Source organism: Camelus bactrianus, chromosome 2, assembly GCF_048773025.1.
Source record: "Camelus bactrianus isolate YW-2024 breed Bactrian camel chromosome 2, ASM4877302v1, whole genome shotgun sequence".
Lineage (NCBI taxonomy): Eukaryota > Metazoa > Chordata > Mammalia > Artiodactyla > Camelidae > Camelus > Camelus bactrianus.
In genome coordinates this window covers 59,469,987-59,483,602 of record NC_133540.1, presented here as the reverse complement: position 1 = coordinate 59,483,602, position 13,616 = coordinate 59,469,987, and the positions used below count along the sequence as shown (strand labels likewise).

Here is a 13,616-nt window from a genome sequence, read left to right as displayed (position 1 = left end):
TGTATCTTTGCTCATGTCATTCTTTCTGCAGAATAAACATCAATTATCATTTTGCTTGGAATAATTTTAGCACACTTTTCTTGAAACATCTTACCTAGCAACCTGAGCTACGGAGCTAATTGGAAAAAACCACAGTAAGAACTTGAGTTTCTGAGAGAAATATTAGTCCCTGCAGTAAAAGCCCCATCTCCACCTCCTATACAATCCCTATCATTACTGCCAGTCACTGCTGACTCACCTCAGTGACCTCTCTGGCCTAAGCTTTACTTGACTCTCTTCTGGGTATGTTTTTTCCTCATTTTTGAACTCCTTAAGCACTTGTAGCTCTTTATAAAAAATTAGTGCATGCTTGCTAGGTTTAAGATGTATGCTTCACACTGAACTACCAGGAGCCTTGAGGGCAGGAAGAGAGGTGAGGTATATGTAAGAGAGGGAAAGGTAATAAGCACCAATGTTGGAGGCTTTAATATGTACTAGCACGTGATCTTTGGCAGGTCACTTAACCTCTCTGAGCCTCAGTTTCCACCTCTGTAAGATGGAAAAAACAATGGTTACCTCACATGGGAATACTAGGATGTAATTAAAAGAACATATGGTCTTCTATAAATATTATTTCCCTTCCCCTCTTTTCTTCCTAATTTAAATGTGTAGCCTTGTACCTTATACATGGTATGTGTCCAATAAATTTATTAGCGTATTTCCCACAACAGAGGTTTCTAACAAGACATCAGGGCTAAAATTAATATTCCCCGAATAGCCTGTAGACAATCAAAAATTCAGATATTTTATGTCCAACACACTCCCAATTAATGCTTATGAGGATTTATTTGACTTGGGCTTGAAATTGTGCCTTTCAAGGTTACTACCATTTCTCATTTGTTGACTCAGATGACTCTAGTTCAGAAGAGTACAGACTAATAGCAAAAGGAATCAACAACTTCACACAATCTCTTCAAGATGAAATGAATGCTATTCAATGAAAGATTTTTTTCTCACATTGCAAACGCGGGCAGATAATTTTGGCTCCTTTCTCCCTTCTGCCTGTGACTCCAAACTTTTAGAAAAGGAGTACTCTAATTTCACTCTCCCGACCTTTTCAACACTGAGTTACTCCTGAAACCACGGCAATACTGCTTTGAAACCACAGATGACTAAAGTTACTCACTGACCTCCCGATTGCAAACCCAATGACAAGAGTTCACATGCGGACCACTCTTCCTTCAGCTTCTTGGCAAAGTTTCCTGGGTCTTCCACTGTCTGATAGGGCTTTTTTTCCTCTTCCTCTCCTGTACTTCATAACTAACCTGCCCCACTACCGCCCCACGACTTCTCTTCCCCTGGGCATCTCACCCATTGTCACAGTTTCAGCTACTACCTATCTGTCCACCCTATGCCCAGCTGTGGCTGCCCTCCAGGACAACGCCTCCTGCCGCCCACACATTTCCTCCTGGATGTACAGCTCTCATCTCAGATCATGACGCCCACCACTAAAACGCTGGTTAGTTTTCTTCAGACTAAACTGCAGGCACTTCATTCAGAGTTCTGATGACCCAAACTGAGACTTTGTACTAATTAGATAAGGAGGCTTTCCTCCAGGCAGATGCAGCCCCCAAGAGGGCACACAGCCTTGGCAAGTGAAGCATGAGCTTCACTTTGAGACCACACCGGCCCCTTGGCCGAGTAGCCTTGTGCAGTGCACAACCTGCACAAATGTAAATGGTGGCCCTGAGTTTGTTGCAAGGAGTAACATTTCTTTCAGGAACTCAAAACCTCACTGTGTTAATTTTTCTTTTACAGATAGCTCCATAGCTCAGGTTGCCAGGTAAGAAGTTTCAGGGAAGCTGTGCCATAACTATTTTAAGCAAAATGATAATTGATGATATTTATTCAACTATATCAATTGAAGATGTATCACCTTTGATTTATCTTTAATTCCATGTATTTTTTTAGAAAAATATTTCCTGAATGTAAATTACTGTGATAGATTCTGCCTGGTTTAAGATCTCAAATAATTAATACTGAATGAACTGACTGTAAAAAACAAACCTGAAATGCAAAGACTTACATTAACTTAGGCGGTAGTGAGGTCTCCTACAGTCATTGTTAAGACTAGGTTTATATGCGGTTTGGATAAAAGAGAAAAAATAGAATAAAATGTTTCTGGAGCTATCCTTCTACCTACTATTTTATAGCATTCCACTGTTTTAATCTCTACATGAACAAAGGAATATATTTTGTATTAAAAATGTGGTATCAATTGAAATATGACTGGAGATATTTAGGGAGAAAATAAATTTAGCCAATTAAGAATTCTGCTGGATATCAAAATTACCAAAGAAATCCATAAGAACATTATTTGTGAAATTACATGTCCATATATAATAAATTTGAGAAAATTTGTAAACAAAATTTTAAAATTTGAAACACTTCAAACTGAATTAGTTTGAATTCACTGAAGAACAATATTTCTAACTAAAACTCTGATATCTTTAAAAAGAATAAGATACACATACAAATGTGCACATAAATGTTTGTTTTAGATAGAGAATCTATACAATAAATATAAGAGTGATAACACTTTTTCATGAATTTCTTAATTTTAAGATTGAATTACTTATCCTAAATCTCTGTATGTTCTGAGGCCATTATTCTATAGGCTATCTATCCAGCAGAAGAAATATTACTATAAGGTAATATGTCTTCATGGCTCTGTCTCAGTGTGAATGCATATGTGAGAAGGTATGTATGTAGGTGTTTATATGTGCATGAATACATGTTTAACAATAACACCTTTGTGTGCCATACCCTGTTCCAAGTGCTTCATTAAGTCATGTATTAAGTCAAACCATCCATCCTTATTTTATATTGAAAAACTGAAGGAAAAAAATAACTTGCCCAAAGTCATACAGCTTCCAAGTGGTAGACCAGCATTTAAGCCCCAGTGTCCACATGTGGAGCCCACCCTGCCTTAACCCTATCCAATGTATTCCATATACTGCCTTAAAAATGAACTCTTAAAAGCTGATATTTTCAGTTGTTTCAGTCATTTCATCACCAAATGAATATAAAATTATCTTTAAATCTGAATTGTTAAATATATACATTTACTCATCAAAACCTTGTGCATTTTCTATATATCAACACTATTTAAAAACTGAGATACAAAAATGAGTTAGTTTGGGAATGATAACATCTTCCACATACACTGATCAATGTCAGATTAATTATTCATGAAAGACTGTATGTTATTCACCTCTATTCAGATAGAATTTAAAGGAATATATTTGATAGAAAACAAAGCACAAAAAATTGGCAATAGAAGGTCTTCAATTAATTTCAGTAGAAAAGAATTCTAAGCTAAAATTAAACTTTGAGATAATGTTATACCAACCATTTCAATATACAAATGACCATGTAAAAATAAAGAAATATGGATTATAGTAAAATAAATAAGCTGTTCTATTGTGTGTACTCTTTAAGATAGAAGCTATTTGGAGTACAGTGGAGTCTTTTATATCATGTTAACCATTTACTTAATAAAATACAAAAAAAACCCCCAAAACATTAAGACATTAATAATCATTCTCCTCATCATATAACCACCACATCAATTATTTATATGATATACAGAGAATGATAATACTTTATTAAGTCTGACACAATTTATTCAGGATGGAATGCATTACTAGTTTAATATGACAGTTCTATTATGTGGTAAGTAAAATAAGGACTTTCTTTACACACACACACATACACACACACACACACACAGGCACACGCACATACACATGCACACACCGACACATGCATTTTAAATTTCTTGGAGAGTGTATTTGTCCTCTCCTTGCCCCCAAGTCAGATTATATGGATCTGACAAAGGCTGGACTGGAGCACAAACATGAAATATGGGAATTGCTAAAGTGTTAGGTTAGAAGGAGCTTAATATATAATTTAAAACATATGAACGGAAAGTTAAATACTGCCACCAAATGTATTTTTTTCAGGAATAATTCCTTATAAGGCACACAGAGCTTGTTTTTTGTAAATTTTAGTAAAATGTTGTGAAATGGCAACAACGATATCAGAACAACAACAAAGTAAAAAAGGATTTGGGGAAAAAGGCAAAGTGATATGGTCCACTTCTTCTCAAGTGCATCTGAACAAGTACAAATGAAAGCCACACGCCTCCATGTGCAGTTGTCTGATGGTATTTGCTTGTGGTTTTTCTCTTGCATTTTTTTCTCACTGAGTAATACAGAATTACACCACACACACAACTTTAGTCCTCCAAATTCCTAAGGGAATTATACCTCCTTTATGTTCACATGCAAAGCCAAAGGGGAGTTATGAGGAGGACTTTAATACTCTAAAACTTTCATGCAAAAGAAAATGCCCTTGGTATGGAAGGGGTACCTTTCACTTAATATAATGGTTCCACTATTTCATTATCCTGATATACTTATGGAGCTATTTAGGGCAAAGAGAAGGCCAATATATTTTTATAAAGTGTACAAAATTGAACCCTGAGAAGGTTTTTTAAAAACTAGCTTTTATAATTTGTATTAAATTATCTATTAGTGGAGGAATATTATTGCATAAGCAATTGGCGTTACACACAACCACTACAAACTACTTTCTATAGTTGTCTTGACTGTTAAAAATCAAATCCAGACTTTGAACCCTACAAATAACTTGTTACAAAATAAAGTAACATATCATAGGTATGACCCTGGGCTTAGGCTATCTGTTTATTTTCACCAAAGATTAAATATATATGAATAAACTACTATAATGAAGGGAAACAAAGGTATCCAAACCCTCCAAACCATGTGGATGTGAGACATTGACATTAATAAATGTTCAGTAAAATCTCAGAGCTTAGAAACCTCAGAACTGTTTTACTTGGCATTACTGATGACACATGGTATTACTGACTGGCATTTAGAATTATGAAAAGCTGATAATTTTCTCTCCTTTTCAGCTTCCCTTTCCTTAAGATTTTGTATGTATTATACGCAACTCAACAAGATTTGTTGAAATTCTGCTACAGACAAGGAACTGAGTTAGGTGTTGTGGAGGATACTAAAGATTAAAGAAAGCATAGATCCCACTCTTGAAGGTCATGAAAGCTAGTAGTAAAGAGAGAAAGGATGTTTATAAATAGCTATGATACAATAGAAAGAGGAAAAGGGAGGGAGGAAATTAATGTTTACTGAGTGCCTGCCACATACTAGACACCGTGTTAGAAGTTATACATGTATTATCTCATTTTAATCCTCACACCATCTGTTGAAATAAGACATTATTATCTTTGCTTTTACAGATGGGGAAAATGAGACTCAGAGTGATTGAATAACTTGCCCAGGATCACAAAGCTTGTAAGTGGAACAGCTAGAATTTGACTTACAGTCTGTCTGGCTTTGCTGTCTATGCCCCCTCTATTTTAAGTGTAAAGTAATATAAAAAGCTGTACAGATAAAGTGCTGTGGGGATACAGCAACAGGGAGAAATTACACTCAGCTCAGGGAGACTGATGGCATCCTGATGGAAGAAGCGACATGTAAGTATGAAGGGCTATTATATTTGGATGTGTGGAAACTGAGCATGACTAGGGGCTAGGCAGGAAGCAGTTCTGGAGAAAAGAGTAGTTTAAGAAAAGACAAATGAAGAAAAACAGATTTGAAGAGAAAAAAATTAACTGGTTTGATTTGGTTTGGATGAAACACTGTGTCCAGAAAGAACATTAATAAAAAATTGGTGGGAGATAGTGCTACAAAAACAGACCAAATCAAAGGATTTGAATGTCAGACAAGGAGCTGGATTTTATTTCCCTCTAAATGGTAATCATATTGAGGTTCAAAGTTTGGAGGGGTCAGAAGAATGACAATCAGAACCATGATAGAAAAACTTTACCTGGAAGACATAGATAGGTTGATACTGGTTGATGCTACATTCAATCCCAACCCTTGACATCTCCATTATAGAGACAGGAAAAAGCTAAATGTTCACTTTCCTGACTCAGCTCCTCTACAGCAGTGACTGGCCAGGCAACAGGCAAGTCTTCCATGGTGTGCAGAACAGCAATGGGAAGTCAGAGTCAAAAGAAAGAAACGTGGAGTCCTTTCAAGTAGGCAATGGGCTAGAAGCATCTAATTGTTCTGTCAGTCAGTAGCAAGGCTGCACAGAGCATGCACACCATGACTCTAATACTGGACAGTAGAGAGCAAAGAGAAAAAGAGGACCTGGGATGAAGACAGTAATGCAGAAAGGGAGTGGAGGCATGGGGAGCCAGGAAAGGACTCAGTCACCAGAACAGGGGTGCGTGGATCTGGGCAGAAACCCGATGACTGGAACTAAGGCACGGTGCCAGGACCACACTTAGAGCAGTGGCACTGAGGCTGGGTCACCAGCATGTGAGAAAAAGGGATCCTTAAATGCCTCATGTCTAAGGTCCCAACAGAACCTGAGGGTTAAGCAGATGTGCAGACGCAGAGCAGGGCTTGCAGGAGGCTTAAAGTCACCCTCAGAATGGTGGGCCTGCAACTGTACTTTACTACCAACATGAAAACTATTAAAAGAGCAGAGACTGAGTCTGTCTTGTTCACCACAATTTTACAACCTTATCGTTGTGTCTTGTACCTAAGAGGGGCAAAATAGATACTTGAGTTATTAGACTGAATTATGTTAATATGAATTAATGAAAAAAATATCAGGGTGACTTTCATTTCAATAGATTAATTTTGACCCATCCCCCTGAATAATTCTCATTACCTCTAGGTTGAAATACAAATGCTCATCTGTGTTTTTTCTAATTCTTTCTTCTTTCTTCCCTTACATACTCTTTGTTGTCTCCCGTTATTTTTTCTCTTTTTACTCAACCATTTTTTCAGGTCTCTGTGATATTATTCACTCTAATGCATCCTGTTTCTTCTCTAAGAATTTGATTTCCTTTGACTGGTGGATTCACAGCAATATCCTCTCCATTCATTCCCCTGCCTCTTTTCCCATCTTAACCACAGATGCCAGCATTGCCTTTTTTTCTTTCTAATACCCTTTCACCACTGCATTTCCCTTATCAAGAACCATTTTCTCACCAATTTAGGTAAGGGCTTAGATTTACCTGTCTTCCCTAAGGCCTATTTTCATAGTTAATTTCATACCATCGCTGCAACAGGGTTCACTTTCCAGTTTTTGCAATTATTTTTTTAAACAATTTAAGCCATCTTCAGCTTTAGAAAGATGGTCAGAACTCCTTGATTATTAGACATTTTCCCCTTTTACCACTGGTCTGCAAAATAACATCCTATTAATCTGGAATCCTATTGATCTACCTATCCTTCCTAAATCCATTGTTTTCATTTTGTGTGACATGAGGAAGGCATTTTGAAAGAAATGATCTTGTGAATTGGGTATCCATTAAAGGCAAACTCGTAGCCAAAATGAAGGAATATCAGAGCAGGTCACCTTTTGAAAATGACAGCCCTATCCCTCTTGAAAGCTTCCAAAACGTTCAAGTATAGGCAGTTAGGTAGACGATTTTTCTGAAGAGCCATAGTAAACATAAGACCTGAAGTGAAGGTACTCTGAAGTGCCATGATATACTTTCAAATCTTAGCTGCAGTGATTCATCTACAATGTTCCCGATTCTGACCACTCTGGGCTTCCTCTGCTGGTTTGTTGTCTTTCTTCTGCTCATTCACTGTGGCTGTGTACTCAAGATTTATTATGATCATGTTCTTCTTTTTACAGTTATCCTCTTCAATATCTCATTAACGAATGTACTTGTAAAGCATTTTGTCCAGTGTTCCAAGTCTTTCTATCCATATCTGAATTTTCCACTAGGTTTTATCTATAGGACACTTGCACTTGGACGTTGTAGTAGATATACATGCCAGCCCACACCACTGCCTCCTTCCAAGACAGTGCTAGAATACGGGTCGCAGATGATCCTATGGCTTCCTGCATTCCTCAAGCAGCTGGAACGTGCTGTACCTTCTGGGGCAAGCCAGAAGTGCCAGGGAGTCCACACTCAGGCATGACTCTCAACAATGAAGAATGGGAAATCAGTGGATAAACGCATCAATTTCCGTGCCTCTCAGTGGGGAAATTCTGAGGCATGCTCTATGCTGTCTCTTGTGGGTTCCTCATATGTTCCACATATATATAGGTTCTCATAGGTTCTGTGTATATAGATATATATACACATAAATACAGAATAAGAAGAGATTTATAAATATATCCTATATATCTAGATCTAGATCTAGGATAATAATATTTCCATGGCTGTTGTAAGCATTAAATCAAGTAAAGCATGCAAAGCACCTTTTACTTTCATTCATCTCATTATAATGTAGCAGTTTGAAATTTAGGGAATAGGCTATAACTTTTTCTTGTTTTTTTTTTTCCTCTCCAATTATTACCTTGAGGCAACTTAGACTGTAAGAGTGAAAATTATAAATAATGAGAGTATTCTCTGACATGAATATAAATTAACTACTTGTGAAGCTATTCCTCTTGAGTAGTATGAAGAGGACTGCTCTGCTGAAGAAAGTAGAGGTTTCTGTTTGTTCCATTAAACTTCCTTATATTCAGAGCTCATAAAAACTATAAATAATACTATCATGGTCTAGTATGAGAATTAGCATGCAATAGACAATTTAGAATATTGACTAACAAGGAGATCATGAAAATCACTTATTTATAAGACAATCTGGGACAGAAATAGCATTCAGCGTACTGAGGGGAAAGAGATACAAGGGGCACTCAATAAATAATTATGTTATTTATAGGCATTATGGTGTTAAAGGTAAAACATTAATAACAGTATTTCCTTCTCTCTAGCTTCCTACTGACTACAATAGGTATTAATATTGAGTTTCTTAGTTTTTACTGAATCTCCACTTTTGACAACTCCCTTCTTTTGTACTTTCAGCTCGATACACATTCCTCCCCTTCTTGTATTTCCTCATTTTCTTCAATATGACTTAGGGCTCGAAAGATTGTCCGCTGACTGGCTTCACATTTAATTATAAATCATGTCTTCAGCAGTTAGTTCGTGCTGAAAATGTAGAATGGATTCAATATCTGTCTATAATGAACCACAAGTAGCTGGTAGGACTACAATCTAAATAATCAGTCTGTGTGGATTTACAACAACATGACTAGTACAAGATTAATCAGTGCCTAATGCAAACCAGTTCATACTTGACGTCTACTGCTAAGCCATTTTATCTTTCATTAAAGTCCTGTGGCACTGTTTCAGATCAGTTAAGAGTTTTATTTTATATGACAGTACATTGTCACACTTGCCACCTGGTCCAACAGCTGACGTGGCTCACAAAACCCTGAAGAGGCCCCAGAGCTTTACTCATGGGGAAGATTTGGTCTCCTGTGTGGTGTCATGATTACTGGTTCATAGCTTTTTTATATCCTTTGAAAAAAAATTGCAGTAAAACCTCCACACTGAGAAAATCCTAAATTGGAACTAATCTGTTAAGAAAAGAGTTCACTTACCTGCAGACCAGGCTGACCCTGAAATTTAAAAAAAAGAGAAAAGGAAAACAATTACGAAATTGTTTTCTTAAGTGAATATTTTCATTCCCAAAACTTAAACTAGTTCTGAATATCTTTTCAAAATATTTCTGAAGATAATAATACCTAATTACTGACAAACTTCACTTTGTGTTTTTTTAAAAAATTATACTATATCTTAATATTTTTACTCTTATCCTATTTTTTGAAAATCTTGACACTAGGATCTGTTATATGTAACTCCAAAATGACTCAAGGGTTTTAGTATGTTCTGGAATTAAAATGGAGAAGGAGAAGGCAAAAGGTGAAATACACTTCACATTATCATGATGAGTGGGTTACATCATCTGTGCTATAGCACAGATTATTATTATGAGCTACATATTCAGAGATGGCACAGAGTTAAGAAAAAAAGAGGCAGATATTTTAGTTTCAGAATTCAGTAGCTCTTTGAATTTCTCACTATTTCAATAGTATTTTATTGATTTTTAAAAATAAACATATATCTTGTACTCTGCAGAATTCAACCTAAGGGCATTTCCAAAGGATATAAGAGGTCTTTGGCTCAATTACAGCGCATCATAACTCCTCACACAATCAATAGATTACGTAACCTCTGGTCAATCTGATTCATTTTAAATGTCACTTTCTTGTTGCTTAAGCTGATAAAAATTTCAAAGCAGCAGTAATTGCAAATGCTTCTCACAAATGCAAATCACCTGTGAATAAAAGTATTGATTACGTATAACCTTCTTAAAATCTCCAATTGGGTTTTGTGTAAGATGAGATGAAAGAAAAAGTTCACACTGAGTTAGAGAAACTTAAAAAATAAATAACGTATAATCTGACTGTATCAGCTGCATGCCACTGGGTATTACATGAAAGCATGGCGCTAATACAGCTCCCAGAGAAGACCCTCTCTCTCTTTCTCTCTCAGCCCCTCTCCAGGCTTGGAATTTCTCTAGGTACTTGTTCTCTGACTGGGGAGAGAACAAATGATTTTCAAGAGCTTTGTCTGAAAATGTGGGTGGCTTGGTTTTATCTAGTCAAACCAGGATTACACACCCAACTTCTGTACTCTTAAGTGATGGGGAGGGAGAAAGAGAATACCATTCATTAATTTCTTACTGCATTCCAGGAAGTTTTAGATACATTCCTCCATTTATTCCTTATACCTACTCTGCATTTTATAAGTGAAATAACTGAGGCTCATAGAAATAAGCTAAAAATCACAGTCTATGGATAGAAAAGCCAGAATTTAAACCCAAAACTGATTCCAAAGTTCATGCATTTTCCACCAGGTTATTCTGCCTTTCACTCTGGAAGTTTAAGCTCACAGCTATATGCATACTCACTCAGATCAACAACGGTAGCAGAGCACTCTTATTTTTTTAAAAAAATGAAGTATAGTTGATTTACAACGTTGTGTTTGTTTCTATTGTACAGCATAGTGATTCAGTTATATATATTTATATTCTTTTTCATACTCTTTTCCATTATAAATTATTATAAGTTATTGAATATAGTTCCCGGTGCTCTATAGTAGGACCTTGTTGTTTATCTCTTTTATATATAGTAGTGTGCATCTGCTAATCCCAAACTCCCAATTTATCCTTCCATTCCTCTTTACCCTTTGGTAACCGTAAGTTTGCTTTCTATGTCTGTGAGTCTCTTTCTGTTTTATAAATAAGTTCATTTGTGTCATTTTTTAGATCCCATGTATAAGTGGTCTCATATGATATCTGTCTCTGTCTGTAGCAGAGCACTCTTCATGTGAGTCGACACTAAACTTCCCAACCACTCCCAAGCTTCAACAGTGTGAATCTCTGCTTCTAGATGCAGACCTAGGACCAGCAGGCATCCAGCCTCTTAACTGACACCTGTATAGAAACCAGGTCAGCAAAGATTCTAGAGGGTAACAGACAGCCCTGACATCAGCCCTAAGCATGGAGAGCCTCAAAGTACTGGGCTGTTCACCTACATGTAAATCTGGATCTTCCCAGATCCACATAATGGATGAAATTACAGTGTGTGCTCACTCTCACTTGCATTCTCGCTCTGTCTCTGGATGCTTTAAGCTTCTCTTTCTGAAGTTTTAAACTAACACATACTCAGGAATGCAAACATACATCTTTCATAGAAACTCAAAATACATCTCCTATATACTTTTTTTTGTGGAAACTAAAATGTAGAATTCTCTAAGATCAGAAAGAATCTCTTCAAAAGAATATATTTGAGCATCATTGCTAAGACATTTTGATTCCTATGGTTGTTTTACAAATTACAGGCTTTTTCTGTTTATCTTCAATATGTGGCATTTCTGCCATTACACTGAACAAATGATTTTAGCACAATGTGCGTATAAATTTGTATGTTATTATATACCAATATACATTGCATTATGAATTTTATGTTAGTGATAGTGTGAACAAATAGTAAATAATGGTAAGATTAAAAAGTCGACTTCTACATCGGCATTGGAAAGTATATAGTACCAGGGACTCAGATTACCCTAACCTGTGGTATGAATTTCAGGTGTGCATGATGTGTGCGCAGGCAGGTGCATATGTGTAGGGTGGGGAACATGAAACAGAGAGATGGAAGTAGGTTGGTAGAGAGGCTTCCCAGAAAACGATGCATACAACATGACAAGTTTGGTAACTCTCCTTAAAACGTGGATTACACAATGGAAACCTTACAAATCTTACACAAGATTCCAGGATTGCTGACCCCAAGTCTTCTCACTCAATGTGATGTAACAAACTATTCACTAGCAGACCCCTAGAATACCTGTAAGAAAACAGTCTAGCAGCTGCAGCCTTGTAGTTCTGGAAACAGAGCCATCTGCCAAGTAGGAGAAATGATCAAAGGAGAGGTTTCCGTGGGCATGGCAGAGTCAGCTTCCCCGACGGGAGTGCAGAGCATAGAAGGTGAAGTGAAGAGAGCCCAAGAAGAGCATCTCAGGAACTCCCTGGTGACCGAGGGCACTGTGTGAGGAAGACCTCCCCACAGACAAATCACCTAAAGAAGTATCTCAGAATTGCTCTAAGTTGTCTCTGAATAGTTCATTGTGAAAAATAAGTATTTTCATTCATTAATGGATATTTTTCAAATCTATTCTAATGTATACATAGTGAACATTATTAGTAGTCAAAAGGAAAACCTAATTTCTTTGGGTTTTCTAAAATACATTCTAAATTAGTAGTAATAAATTATGATTAAGGTTCACAAAATATAGCTCAAGTTGAATTTTTAAAAATGGAATTTTTGAAAAGGAACTTTTCCCCAAGCTGATCACCAAAACATTTCTATAAATAAAAACCTGAGTCTAGTACAATCAGGAGCCACGCCAAGGGAAATAATTAAATCACAGAAACAGTGAAGTTTGAACATACATGTAAAGATGGAGAAGGCTGAATACTCCGAGTTGCTGATTTACTGTAGTCAACAGCTCGATGCAATGCCCTCCAGGCAGCTAAGGCACCAGTGTGAAGAAAAAGAAACAGCAGGAGGAGCTGACTTTAAAACGTGGTAATCAGAACAGTGTGGTGGAAAACAATCAGCCAGTAGCTGATGCTTGACAGCGAAGTGTTCAAAGAAAGCTGAAAGTTTCGTGAGGCAAGTAAACCACAATGCAACATGATAAATGAGATGACATGGCACTGGAGTGTGTATTGTTCCTTGAGGCAATTAAAGAGCAATGTGAGCCATTCTTTGTTAAGTTGTTATCACAAGTATGGTTGCCAGAAAGTGCCAACACTCTTCTCTAAATCGACAAAGTCATTTAGATTTCTGACTGAGGCAATTAGTTTCACTACATGATACTTTTTTATGGCTGGTAATTCTGTGTCATTCCTTGTCAGATGGGACAAATGCTGCTTTTCTATGAGCACACGCACAGAAACGCATGCAAAATTTGTACTTTTAAAATACGGCCTTACTTTGAAATACTGATTAGGATAGCAGACCCACATATATCTTTACGGCGATAAATAGTAAATAAAATCACTTTCATTTTCAAAAACTTGAGGGAATATTAGTATTGTTTATGCAACTCTAAAAGGTGCTACCTCTGCTTCGAGGTA

The 13,616-nt window shown here is 36.7% G+C and overlaps 1 protein-coding gene across 1 annotated transcript in view; it reads right to left on the bottom strand.

Moving 5' to 3' along the window:
• Positions 1–13,616, bottom strand: part of COL25A1 (collagen type XXV alpha 1 chain) — a 419,343-nt gene that overhangs the window by 164,876 nt on the left and 240,851 nt on the right. The window contains exon 5 of the mRNA XM_074342511.1: positions 9,514–9,531. Within this exon, the coding sequence (XP_074198612.1) occupies positions 9,514–9,531 (18 nt within the window). The remainder of the gene's footprint in view (positions 1–9,513; positions 9,532–13,616) is intronic.